A 13,531-nucleotide genomic window follows, 5' to 3' on the forward strand; every position below is an offset into this window, starting at 1 on the left:
TGGTTTGCCTTTGTAAAAAATAAATTATTTTTATTTTAAATAAAAATCTCTCCTTTGTCAAACCCTCAAGGAACATTCTCACCATCTCTGAATAATTAGAATTCTCAGCTTTTCTTTGCCCTAGTCTAGTTTGTGGCTGTCTTGGTAATATTAAAATCTCTATTACAATTGTATCCTATTGGCGAAGTGTTCTATAATGTATGTTGTTAAACCTTTCAAGGAAATGTGTAATTCCCGTGCATTTTTTGTTTTAATTGGACTTCCAGCGAAAGAATGTGATAAATCATGATCCTGGCTCAAGACACACTGTCATCATTGACCTCTGTGTGTTTGTTTACACTATACTGATTACCTGTGAGCTCCACCAATACCTATAATTTAAGTCTCATTATGTGAATCTCTCCTGGTTTATTGCCTGGCTACCCTCTTACCATTTTTCTGATTTTTATGTTAATTATTCTCTTAAAAAAAATGCTTTCCTATATGTTTGAATATTAAGTTTCTCTTGTCTTTGAGCTTCATAAAAAAATGTATCATACGTATATTGTCCTCTGGGACTTAACATTTTTCACTCAACAGTATGTTGTTAGAATTAATCCGTGACGTGTGTGGCTATACATTATTTTTTTCTTAGGCGTGTAACTGCTAGTGCGTTGGAGCTCCACCTTCTTAGGTTCATTCCTGGAGCCCTGCAGATTAAATTGACAGATGTCAGATTATCAGGAGAAAAGGTTTATGACATATGCATATGGAGGCCTTCATAGGGAAAAAGTTGAATACACAAAGAATGGTTAAGCCCCAAAACTTAACAAAGCGCAGTACATTGTGAAGTGACAAGACAAAGGAAAAATGTTTGGGCTTCTAGGGGTGGTAAATTGGGAAAAGGAAAATACATGGGGGAAACTAATGGAAGATAAGGGCTCTTTAGTAAGTTTGTGCAGACCTGTCTCCTTACCAAGTCTTCTTCTTTTTGTGGTACAGGAAAGAGGAGGGGAGACTGCTTTTAGGCAGAAAGGGGGAGGGTGGAGAGCTCTTCCTGCACCTGCTGTTTCTCAGTTGCCTTCAGCTCAAAATAATTCTCAAGCCGAAGTGCCACCTTTTGTGGTGGCATACTTTGATCTGCTTCACTAGATGGTAGGCTGTGTAAAAAATTGATTTAAACTTACACCAGGAATGTCTGTGAAATCTGATTCATTTACATTATCTGTGCTGTTTGGTGGTGTCAGACTTTTCCCCACTGAATAGGTGTAAAATGATACTTTGTGTACTTTCATCATCCTTATTACTAATTAAGCATCTTTTCATATGTTTATCATCTTAGGAATAAGTACAACAAAGGGCAACAACAGAAAATTATAAAACCTTGCCAAAAACTTAAAGAAGCGAAAAGATACTCCATGTAAATGAAGAATACAGTTAACTCCAAATTGATCTATAGATTCACTGCAACTCCAATAAAAATCCTCAGTTTTTATGTAACTTGGGTAACTCTAGATCGAATATGGAAGAACAGTGGGCCAAAAGTGGCTAAGTGCTCTCTGAAGAAGAATAAAGGGGACTTTCAGTATCAGACAGCAAACTTATTTATAAAGTCTGATAATGGAGACCATATGATTTTGGTACTGACATATAAAAATTAATAGAATAGTGAGCTCAGAAGCAGCCACAAATATTTAGAACTTGAATATATATCAGCGGTGACTTGTGTAATCTTTAAAAAAAATTTTTTTTTCTAATCTTTATTTTTGAGAGAGGGAGAGACAGAGTGCAAATAGGGGAGGAACAGAGAGAGAGGGAGACACAGAATCAGAAGCAGGCTACAGGCTCTGAGCTGTCAGCACAGAGCCTGACACAGGGCTTGAACCCATGAACCGCGAGTTCATGATCTGAGCCAAAGTTGGATGCTTAACCCACTGAGCCACCCAGGTGCCCCTAAAATCTTTGATCCATCAGTTCCTCCTTTTGGGCTCTTTCCCGTGGAACTATACAAGTATATAAAGTTAGATGTCGAAGATTTTTTTTTTTTTTTTTTTTTACAGCACCAAAGGATCATTTATTTCACAATCAGTGAACATTTTAAATAAGAAAATATTCTAAAAAGAATATGAAAACATTTTCCAATTGTTAAAACATTTTTTAAATGCTTGCTATGTAATTATATGTAACATAGAGCCAGTTCTCACCTGGCAATAAAGTGCTCCTAAAGTTAATGCATACACAAATTGTTTGAGACTCATAATGCATTTTTTCCTGTAGGAGTCATGTGATATACCATGGGTTTTTCAGATATTAATCCATAACAATCATTCGAATGTTAAGTATATGAAGACTGTAAATTTCTTGAAACTGGGAATCGTCCTATACACATTTAAATTTCACTTTCTAGCAGACAGCTTTGCATATGATGGGTCCTCCAATAAACACTCCTTAAACAGTTCATTTTTTTAAGTACCTAATGTGTTATGGCAGCTGTTTTGGAGTCCAGTTTTAAGTCTCGAAATCCTGGCTCTGCTACCTACAGGATGTAAGTCATCGAGCAAATTATATAATCTCGCTGCACCACAATTTATTTGTCTATTAAAACTGTGATAATCATAATGCCTACCTCATAATGTTGTGGGGAGTAAATGAATTATTACATATAAAATACTTATAAAATAACAGTACTTGCATACCGGGATTCAATGCACATTAAATATTATTAGCTTTTAAGCTCATCTCCCCAGCTAAATTATAAACTCTTTGAGACAGAGGCAATGTCCTATACTTTTTATAATACCAGAGCCTGTATAATTTCTTACATAATATATGCATTAAATGAGTATTTATAAAAGTATGTAATAAAAGGAATGAATGAATGATTATATGCCTACAATACTTTCTCCATAAAAAAATCAAATATATACAGGATTGGTAACATTCTAACATTTGTTACAGTAAAAAAAAAAAATGTGATCAGAAATTAAATAAAATTTAAGACTTGTCAGAGAACTACAAGTATAAGTAAGAGGAGAAAAGAAACAGAAATCACAACCAATGGGAAATTCTTCCTTATATTTTAGCCCCTGGAAGACAGGGACTTTTATCCTATGTTTCTTTCTTTTTTTTTTTAATTTAATTTTTTATTTTTTTAGATTTACATCCAAATTAGTTAGCATATAGTGCAACAATGATTTCAGAAGTAGATTCCTTAGTGCCCTTTACCCATTTAGCCCATCCTCCCTCCCACAACCCTTCCAGTAGCCCTCAGTTTGTTCTCCCTATTTATGAGTCTCTTCTGTTCTTCCCCCCACCCTGTTTTTATATTATTTTTGTTTCCCTTCCCTTATGTTCATCTGTTTTGTCTCTTAAAGTCCTCATATGAGTGAAGTCATATGATATTTGTCTTTCTCTGACTAATGTCACTTAGCATAATACCCTCCAGTCCCATCCACGTAGTTGCAAATGGCAAGATTTCATTCTTTTTGATTGCCGAGTAATACTCCATTGCGTGTATATGTGTGTGTGTGTGTGTGTGTGTGTGTATATATATATATATATATATATATATATATATATATACACACCACATCTTCTTTATCCACTCATCCATCGATGGACATTTGGGCTCTTTCCATACTTTGGCTATTGTTGACAGTGCTGCTATAAACATGGGGGTGCATGTGACCCTTCGAAACAGCACACCTGTATCCCGTGGATAAATGCCTGGTACTGCAATTGCTGGGTCGTAGGATAGTTCTATTTTTGATTTTTTGAGGAACCTCCATACTGTTTTCCAGAGTGGCTGCACCAGCTTGCATTCCCAAAATGTCTAAGATGTTTATAACATCATATTGATTATTGAAAATCTAGAATGACATGGCAGGCGATAGGAAGCTCATTAAATACATCATATACTGAGTATTATGTGGCCATTGAAAAGAAAGGAGGAGCTCTAGCTACTGCCATGGAAAGAGGAGGCATCATTTTCTTAAGAAAAATCAGTTGTGTGGGTGTGGGTAGGAAAAATCTGGAAGGATATGTATCAAGCTATTAATAGTGATTGTATATGGGAGAAGGGACAGGGATTTTACTTTCTGGTTTTAAATATTTTCATTTGTTTTACATATTTGGAAGTAGCATATAGTTTTTAAAGAACTAAACAAAACAAAGATTTAAATTGTTGGAAAAGTTGGTGTCATTTTGTCTACTGTTTATGATAGAAAAATCAGACTATATATGGAATGTGTGGCTGGCTCAGCCAGAGGTTGCTTTCCCATAGGTGTTGCAGAGAGGTACGTGTGAGTGTCTTAATTTCCTGACAATTACAGTAAATCAGCAATAACGACTACTTTTTCCCCTTTATGGGCCTAGTTCAAGGATTTGTGATTATACAGCTAATATTCTTAAATTTAGAGGTTATTAAATTAGATGAGTAACTAAATTCTCTGAGAAAATAATAGAATCCTTAGAAAAAGGGAAGATTGACAAATTAGTAATTGATCATTCCATGGAAATGAAAACTGACTATTGATTTAATTAGTTGAAATGTGGAGAACACTCATAAGACTTATAATCTACTTAGCTCTTGCTGATTTTATGATTTTTTTATTCTAGATTCCTGTTCATCCTGTGCCCGATCCCTTAGTTCATGAAGTTCTAAACTTAGCTTTTAAGCACTTTAAACATAAGGAAGGGTAAGTAAAATACTAACTTGGGATTATTGCTTTTCTCCTAGTCCAGGGTTAGACTGTTTAAGTATAATTTGAACTCTCTCTGATCATTTGTTTTGTTTTTAGAGTTCAAAGCACTTATCTTCCTTTTTCTTTTTTCTTTCTTTCTTTCGAATCCACACAAAATGCTTCTAGGAAAGTTTGTTTGTTTGTTTGTTTGTTTTAGTAGGCTTCATGCCCAATGAGGGGCTTGAATTCATGACCCTGAGATCAAGAGTTTCTTGTTTTACCAACTGAGCCAGTCAGGCACCCCCATTGGAAAGATTTTATTAAAATAATTCTTAAAACTGTTGATTGGATTTCTAAGAATTAGAAGGCTAAATTTCACGACAAAGTAAAACTCAGAGCTAGACGAAAATTTGTGTGGTTTTTATTATTCTATAGATGACTCTTCAGAAAAAAACTTTGTAACCCTCTGATGAGAAACTTTCAGATTTATGTAAAAGAGAGTTTATAGAAAAATTTAACAGCACATTTGTTCTCTTATTGTTTCAGATATTCAGGAACCAACACTGGGAATGTGCATATTATTGCAGATTTATATGCAGAGGTGATAGGGGTTCTTGCCCAATCAAAGTAAGTATTTACATCACTGATGTCAGTTGTATTTTAGAATGCTTCATTGTAATTGACAATGACAGCATTAGATCTAATTGTTTTCATAGTTATTTTGCAGTCTCCTCCACTTTTTATTACTTAGCTGCTCTATTTCTTAGAGGATTTTAAAGTAATATCCGTACATTAAGTATACAACGTGTTTTCATTTCTTTGGGGTTTTCCATAAATGTCTGAATTGAGGAAGTCAGAAAAGTGCCAGGAATAGTCAGGACATTTACCTTATTTATTTCTAACTATTGTATGAGAAGTGTTTTTTCACATCCTTTTTTGTTTGTTTGTTTTTTAAGAACTCAATAACAACTTTTAATACTTTCTAGTTGAATGGTTTTATTTCTGAGATGGCATCTCAGTGTTTTCCTCCTAATCATTTTATTTAACACTAAATAGAATTTCGGATAGGTAGAAGAGATTCCAAAAAAGAAAGAGAAGATACTAGATGATTCCATAAAGGTGTTATTCATTAGGAGTTAACCCATTGAATTGTCTTGAACCATCATTATAGTAAAGAGTAGAAAAGTTTATCTGTAGTATCTTGTGGTTGATCATAAGACTATGGAAGAGTTTGAATTTCCTTTGTTGCCACTGGGAAATTTGTAAGGTAAAAAATTATCAATTCAGATTTTCTTAGATGTCATTTAAGAAGTGTTTGGTCCTGAAATCATCAGATAAAACCCTTTCTAAATTCTAAAAAGCCAAGTACAATTCTTGTTAATGTTTGGTTCCTGTGAGTGTAGTGGCTAATCATTATTATGAGAAATTTAATAGAAGAGAAAAACCCTTGGATTCTAGTGTTATTGCGATGGGAAGGTTTTTATCCATTGTATATTTTCTTTTTAAAATGCAAAAGAATATATTCGTGGGAAATGGCATTATATTCTCCAAGACTCAAATGGAAATGGCTAAGTAATATTTCCTATCATGTATCCATATTTCATTCATACGCAATTTTCTTTTTCCCCTCTGTAGTCAATAACGATTAGAAAATATGCTTCATTTCCCATTTTAACTTTTCAAAAACTGGTTTCCCCCAGTAACACTAACAGTAAAATCTTTAGCTGTTTCATAATAAATAAAGGGGGGAAATTAAGTATTTTTGATTATTAAACTGTAAGTATCTTTTTGCAATGTAAGCAGAGAAAAATCTTAGTAGACTTACCAGTTGTGGTCATTTGAATCCACGATGGTGCTTATATTTGAAAGCATTTTGATTCTTGAGCTTAGTCACATTGTGTGAGACCGTGTGCCCCACTCGTCTCCTTCAGTTTTTCTCCAGTATAAGGAGAAACTAATTTTAAGTGATAGTAGTCTAAAATTGATTGCTTCATGTCTTTGAACACATTTATAGTCTCCAATCCGTTCTCCTATAACTCAAATTACAGGTTTTATAAAAAGGAGTACAAACTGGAGACACTATCAGATTTATGGGGTAGATTATTTGATTTGATTTGACTATGATTATTAACGATTAAATGGTAATGGAGCTGTATTGACGATGTTGTAGGAATAAAGACATCTTATTATATCTTCTTAAGGAACTTCTAACTTTAAAATAAAGGAACAGCAGATTTCGAATAATATCAAATAACTTTATTTCCCTCTGTGCTTTTCTAGTAAGTTTGATGAGGGTAGAGAAGGGACATAATGTTTACGTAAAGTCTCTTTTGATTTCAACCTTGAGTATCATGTGGGACATTAGTGTTTTGAATTCCTATCCACTTATGTATTCATATATATTAAAGATTTCAGGCTGTGAGGAAGAAGTTTGTGACAGAATTGAAAGAACTGCGGCAAAAGGAACAAAGTCCCCATGTGGTACAAAGCATCATCAGCTTAATAATGGGAATGAAGTTTTTTCGAGTAAAAATGTATCCTGTAGAAGATTTTGAAGCATCATTTCAGTTCATGCAGGTGATATACCTTCTCCATTGCGGTGATTGGAATTAGCCTAACAGTGGTTATGCTTGCTCTTCGTGACTTAATAAAGGAAACATATATATATTACTAAAGGAATATATATATATATATGTGTGTATATATACACATATATATATATTCATGGCATCATTAGTAATTCTTTAGTTCCAGTGTTAAATTGCCAGTGGTGTGAATTTACTTTCTTTTTAAATTTGAGTGTGTTTTGACTTTAGCTTTTTGGTAAAATCGCAGTATTTACAAACTTCTCATGATGTTAAAACTTCTTAAACCTAATATATACCTCTTTGCCCCTCCAGGAATGTGCTCAGTATTTCTTAGAAGTAAAAGATAAAGATATAAAGCATGCACTTGCTGGTTTATTTGTGGAGATTCTTATCCCTGTAGCTGCTGTAAGTATATTTTAATTTCTATATTGTATGTTAAAAGTACCTTTTTACTGAAGAAGTTGCCACGTGAAATAGTCTTACTTTCCGGTAATTTCATAGACTGTTATGTGGGAAATTTGAATGTCATATGGATATGGGGAAAATGGTTATTAGCCAAATGTCAGTAGAGCATTGATTAGCCTTTTAATTAAAAGAACAGGCCCAGGTCCTTAAGGTTCAGAGACTGCAAGGAGGGCAGAGTATTTGCAACCCAGCCTCTAGGTAACGGCTGCCTGAAGCAGCTCAGTGCAAAATACTGCATTTACTCGCGGCTTCTGCTTCTTACAATATGGTGGCCATTTTAACAGCCTGTACTGTAACATATATCTTGGAATTTACAGGACTGTCTCGATTTTAAGTGTTCTGTAGTTGCTATTGATATTCGTCCCATCTGTCAAAATTTGTATTCCAAATTATTTAGAAAATATGATTATTATAAATATATTATTTATATAACAATTTCTAGGGAAGCAGATTTATAGAAGCCTTTCTTGACATAAAAGCAGTGTGTTATTTGAAAATACTTTTGCAGTTACTAGCAACAGCATGCTATAAATAGGATTAAGGGATTTTATAGTACTTAGATGCTAGGTTTGTTTCCTGGGGTTTTTGTTTGTTTTTACCCAATTCAGTTGTTCTGTATGATATGTGATATGCAACTCACTTTCAGTATACTACATATTGCTGCATAAATGATATTCTTTTCATGTATATATATATTATATATCATCATTTCATTTTAAACTTGAAGTAAAATGGACATACAGTATGCATATTTAAAGTATATAATTTGACATGTGTATGCACATGGGAAACCATCACCATAATCAGGATAATGTACATGTCTGTCACACCCTGGAAGTTTCCTTATTTTCCTTTTTAATCCACTCCCCCACCCCCCCACCCCCCACCACCACTCACCTCACCTTTGGGTAGTGCAACTATTCATCTTCCTTCTGTCACTCTACATTAGTTTTGGTTTTCCTAGAATTTTATATTAATGGAGTTTTACAGTACAAAGCCATTTTTTGGCTTCTTTCACTCTGCATAATTATTTTGAGTTCCAACTATGTTGTGGAACGTATCAGTAGGTTTTTCCTTTCTCATCGTTGCACAGTATTTCATTGCATAGACATACCACAGTATAGATAACACCACAGTTTGGTTGTGGTCATCTGTTTTGGATCCATTTGTTCCAGTTTTGGGCTGTTACATATAAAGCCGCTGTGAACATTTATGTCCAAGTCTATGTACGGGACATATGCTTTTAGTTACTTTGGGTAAATATCTAGGGATGGAATTGGTGGACCAAATGGTAGCTATATGTTTGATTGTTAAAGAAATTGTCATACAACGTTCCAAAGTTGTTGCATCATTTTGTATTCCAAGGAGCCGGATGTGAGAGTTCTGGTTCCTCCACATCCTCACCAACACTTCTTTGGCCAGATATTTTAGTTTTAGCCATTCTGCTAGTTGTGTTGTGGTGTCTCACTGGGGTTTTAAAATTTGCATTTCCCTAATGACCAATGATTTTGAGCGTCCTGTGTTTGCTGTCCGTATGTTTTCTTTGGCAAAATGTGTGTTGAGATCTTTTCTTATTTTTTAACATGGAGTTATTTGTATTCTGATTGAGTTTTAGAGATATATTTTTATGTATCTTAAAAATATATTTTGGGGACACCTGGGTGGCTCATTTGGTTGAGGGTCTGACTCTTGGTTTTTGGCTCAGGTTACGATCTCCCGGTTTCGTGAGTTTGAGTCCCACAGCGGGCTCTGCACAGCTGGTGGCTCGGAGCCTGCTTAGGATTCGTTCTCTCGACCCCTCTGTCTGCCCCTCCCCCACTCACCCTATCTCTGTCTCTCTCAAATAAATAAATAAACTTAAAGAAAAAAAAAAGGTGGACAGGGAGGGGTGCCTGGTTGGCTCGGTTGAGCGTCAGACTCTTGATATCGGCTCGGGTTATGATCTCACGTTTCATGTGTTGGATCCCTGCATGGGGCCTCGCTCTGACAGCACAGAGATTCTCTGTGCTTGGGATTCTCTGTCTTCCTCTCTCTCTGCCTCTCCCCTGTGCTCACTCGCACGCTCTCTCTCAAAAATAAATAAATAAACATTTTAAAAAATAAAATAAAATGAAGTTTTAAAGTCTTAGAAAAAAAAAAAAAAAGAAAAGGTAGACAGGGAACTGGAAGAAAAGTGAAAGTTTTAAAATATTAGTGACCGTGATTGGCATGATTTTTTTTTTTTACCTGTCTTGAATATTTACTTACAGTTAAATGTTTGAGGATTAAAAAAAAAAAAAAATTGATTCTTTTTTAATGGGTACAAACAAAAGTCATGAATAGAGCTCAGTAGGTAGTTTGAGTCAGATAGCCCCCCACCCCAGGTTTCAGCCAAGTCTGGGGTTTTTATTTTGTTATTATTATTTTTTTGATAAAATAAACCTATCATTTATCAAACCGTCAGGTTTTAGTCTATTTTCATTAGTGCATGTATTTCAATTTCTTTTTCTAGAAGTGGTTTGGGTTGCTGCCTCTCTATCCCACGTTGTCATTTGTGCTTCCCCCTTGTCTGAAAATCTGTTTTTGCCAGATACCTAACTGGGATTAGGTTGTATTTTTAAGGTAATTAATCAAAAGGAGCAGGTTGTAGGAGGAAAGACCCTTGACGGTCCTTGCGGTCCATGAGTATTGTGTTACCTGATTCTTCTTTTATGCCGTGTTTGGTTTGTAGTTTGTTTGCTAAGGCAGCCCTCATAAAGTGCCTCAAACTAGGTGGCTCAAATAACAAAAATTATTGTCTCACAGTTATGGTGAGACCAAGGTGTTGGTGGGTTGATTCCTTCTGAGGGCTGTGAGGAAGCATCTGTTCTGTGCCTCTCACCTAGTTTCTGATATCTTTGGCATTCCTTGGCTTATAGAATCAGCACCTGAGCTCTGCCTTCATTTTTGCGTGGTGTTCTCCTTGTGTACGTCTTTGTCCAAATTGCCTGTTTTTTTTAAAGGATACCCATCATGTTGGAGTAGGGTCCCCTCACCCCAATATGACTTTATCCTAACTTAACCAATTACATCTGCAATGACCAAATGACACCTGCCTTTTCCAAATAAGGCCACATGATGAGGTATGCTGGGTTAGGATTTCAGTATCTGAATTTGGGGTGTGGGGGAGGTGACATTTCAATCCATAACACCCACTGCTGCATATAGCACTCATTCTGTCTGGAACATTCTTGCCTCTTTAATAACCTCCCTCCCCACTTTGCCTGGTTGGACTCTACTTATTCATTCATCACATGTATTGAATGCTTTCTTTGTATCAGAGCCTCTTCTGTGCATAGGGAATGCAAGAATGGTCAAGGTAGGAAAGACACCTTGCTCTTGTAGAGCTATTTCTGGTGCAGAAAACAGCTAGTAAACTAGTATGTAAAATATCTAGTAGGTGGATGGTGATAAGTACTCTGGAGAGATGTACAGTAAGATGGGGGGTAGGATTGCTGAAGGGATAAGGGAGTTGAAATTTTGAATACTGTGATTAGCTGAGACCACCCCCTCGAAGGAGATGGACATGACTGAGCAGAAGCTAAAGGAACGAGGGAAAAGGCGTGCTGTATCTGAGGGAAGACTTCTTGGGCACAAGGAACCACTGTAGACTCCCTAAAGCACAAACATGCATGATCTGTTCTAGAAACAGCAAGAAAGCTAGCTGGTGCTGCTGGATCCCAGTGCAGGAAGGCAGAGCGTGGAGGACAAGGCCGGAGAGGTTACCTGGGATTTACTGCTCTGTATCACGGAAGGGATGCTGGATTCAGCTTTGGTGTTACTTTCTCGTGGAGTTTTTCTGTCGGGGCCCCTTGTGAACGTGCCCAGAGCACAGAGAATTTCCTCTTGCAGCATCTGTTGGTTGTATCACATACTCATTGCCTGTTCACTTCCTTGTGTTTTCTCAGAACAGGGACCACCTTTATCTCAGCGACTTGACAGTTGGTCATTTGGCAGCTTCTAGTACTTTAGTGAGATACTCGGTGAAGGAGTCACTAATTTCACACCTTAGAGAAAGTTCTCGTAATTTCTGTACAGTTTAATATTTGTGACCATTTTCTTTGTTTTTGTATTATTTTGTTACCTAGGCTGTTAAAAATGAAGTGAATGTTCCCTGTTTGAAAAATTTTGTGGAGATGCTTTATCAGACTACTTTTGAACTGAGCTCCAGAAAGAAGCATTCATTGGTATTGAAAAACATTTCAAACCTTTACATATTTAATTAGGAGTTGTAGTAATTGATTGCTGAATTGAGGGGGGATTGAAAAGAATTGTAAGAATTGAAATTGTAAAATTTCCAAAACGCAACATAAGGGCAAATTTTATACATTTTTCCTGCTCTTTTTAAAACATTCTGTTCTTAATTTTTCTGGCTCTACATTTGATAGGTTAGTCAGACTTCATTCTAGGTATTTACCTATCTTGACAGGTGCTTTAAGTTATGCATTATACTATGTGGAAGCTTGCATATACTCCTATTAAACCATAAATTTCTTTATTTTACATTATTATTGCACTCAGAAGTATTAGATTACTTAGGAACCATTGTCTATCTAATGACATCATTTCTATTCAGAGATTTAACCACCCACTCCATGTAACTTTGAAGGAGTTTGCTGTAAATTTTTATGCAGCTTGGAGAAAGTGTGGAGAATTAGACAAATACTTGACCACTTAAGATACAGATCTAATAATGAATAAACACTTATTGTGCCAGGCATTGAACTAATTACATTTGCATTGTTTTACTTTAAACCTCCCAGCCCCGTCTATCATTCTCCACTCCGTGTGTTAGCAAAGGGAGCCTTGGAGCCCTTAATTATATCCACCCTGAAGTCATGCGCCTGGCAAATAAAAAGCTGAAACTTTGATGCCAGTCTGTGCTTGATCCCAGGGCTTGTGTTCCTAACCACTGTACTCGTTGAGGGAGTGGTGGCTCTAGGGAAAAATAAAAGCATGCTCCAACTCAGGGCAATGAGACAGATCGAGGAGTTGTTCTTACAGAAAACTTGCCCTTTATCATTTTTTGTGACGTTACTTTAGGAGACCGTACTTCTTAAGACAAATGGGAAAACTGCCTTTGTTTCTGAGGATATGATTTACAAATCTGTGCTTTCTCATGAAAAATGTTAATTCTCTTTTCCCTATCTCCTATAGGCTCTTTATCCACTAATTACCTGCCTTTTATGTGTCAGTCAGAAACAGTTTTTTTTAAATAACTGGCATATTTTCCTACAGAACTGTTTGTCACATTTAAAGGTAAGACATAATCACATTTCTGACCTGTAGATACTGACTGTAGTGTATTCATTTGTGCATATATATTGAACAGTATGTAATAAAACCCTCATTATTATTGGTGCATTAGAAGAGTAATACTTTACCACATTGCTTTTCTTAAATGTACTTTATTCTTTCTGTGGGGAATCACATATTGACATGAATCAACTTTTGATTGAAAATTTAGTTTGTCTTAATGCAAAATTGTACATTTTTAGCAGCTGTTTGTTTATATTATCTTAGATCTAACAATATTTGTGCTAAAAACATGCCTTTAGAGTTACAGAGTGTTAATCTTATAGAATCCTCCGGATATTATTTTGTGTTTCATTTTGAGAAAATTCAGTCATGTTGGCTCAAGTCTGAAAATGAAAAAAGCCTTGATAATGAAATGTCACGAAAAGCACATTTGATGAAAGTGTGCCAGCCAAACCTAAGAGTGTGATATTGGATCCACAGGGACACAGAATCTCCTGAAATGATTCTGACTTGAATCAAGGGATAGTTGTTACTAACACT

At 35.7% G+C, this 13,531-nt stretch overlaps 1 protein-coding gene across 5 annotated transcripts in view; it reads left to right on the forward strand.

The window, feature by feature from the left end:
* Positions 1-13,531, forward strand: part of FRYL (FRY like transcription coactivator) — a 266,156-nt gene that overhangs the window by 142,889 nt on the left and 109,736 nt on the right. For all 5 annotated transcript variants that reach the window (XM_042936433.1, XM_042936429.1, XM_042936430.1 and 2 more), the window contains 6 exons: positions 4,597-4,676; positions 5,208-5,288; positions 7,070-7,238; positions 7,562-7,654; positions 11,821-11,919; positions 12,890-12,991. In XM_042936433.1, the coding sequence (XP_042792367.1) occupies positions 4,597-4,676; positions 5,208-5,288; positions 7,070-7,238; positions 7,562-7,654; positions 11,821-11,919; positions 12,890-12,991 (624 nt within the window). The remainder of the gene's footprint in view (positions 1-4,596; positions 4,677-5,207; positions 5,289-7,069; positions 7,239-7,561; positions 7,655-11,820; positions 11,920-12,889; positions 12,992-13,531) is intronic.

The sequence above is a fragment of the Panthera leo genome, chromosome B1 (genome assembly GCF_018350215.1).
Source record: "Panthera leo isolate Ple1 chromosome B1, P.leo_Ple1_pat1.1, whole genome shotgun sequence".
Taxonomy (NCBI): domain Eukaryota; kingdom Metazoa; phylum Chordata; class Mammalia; order Carnivora; family Felidae; genus Panthera; species Panthera leo.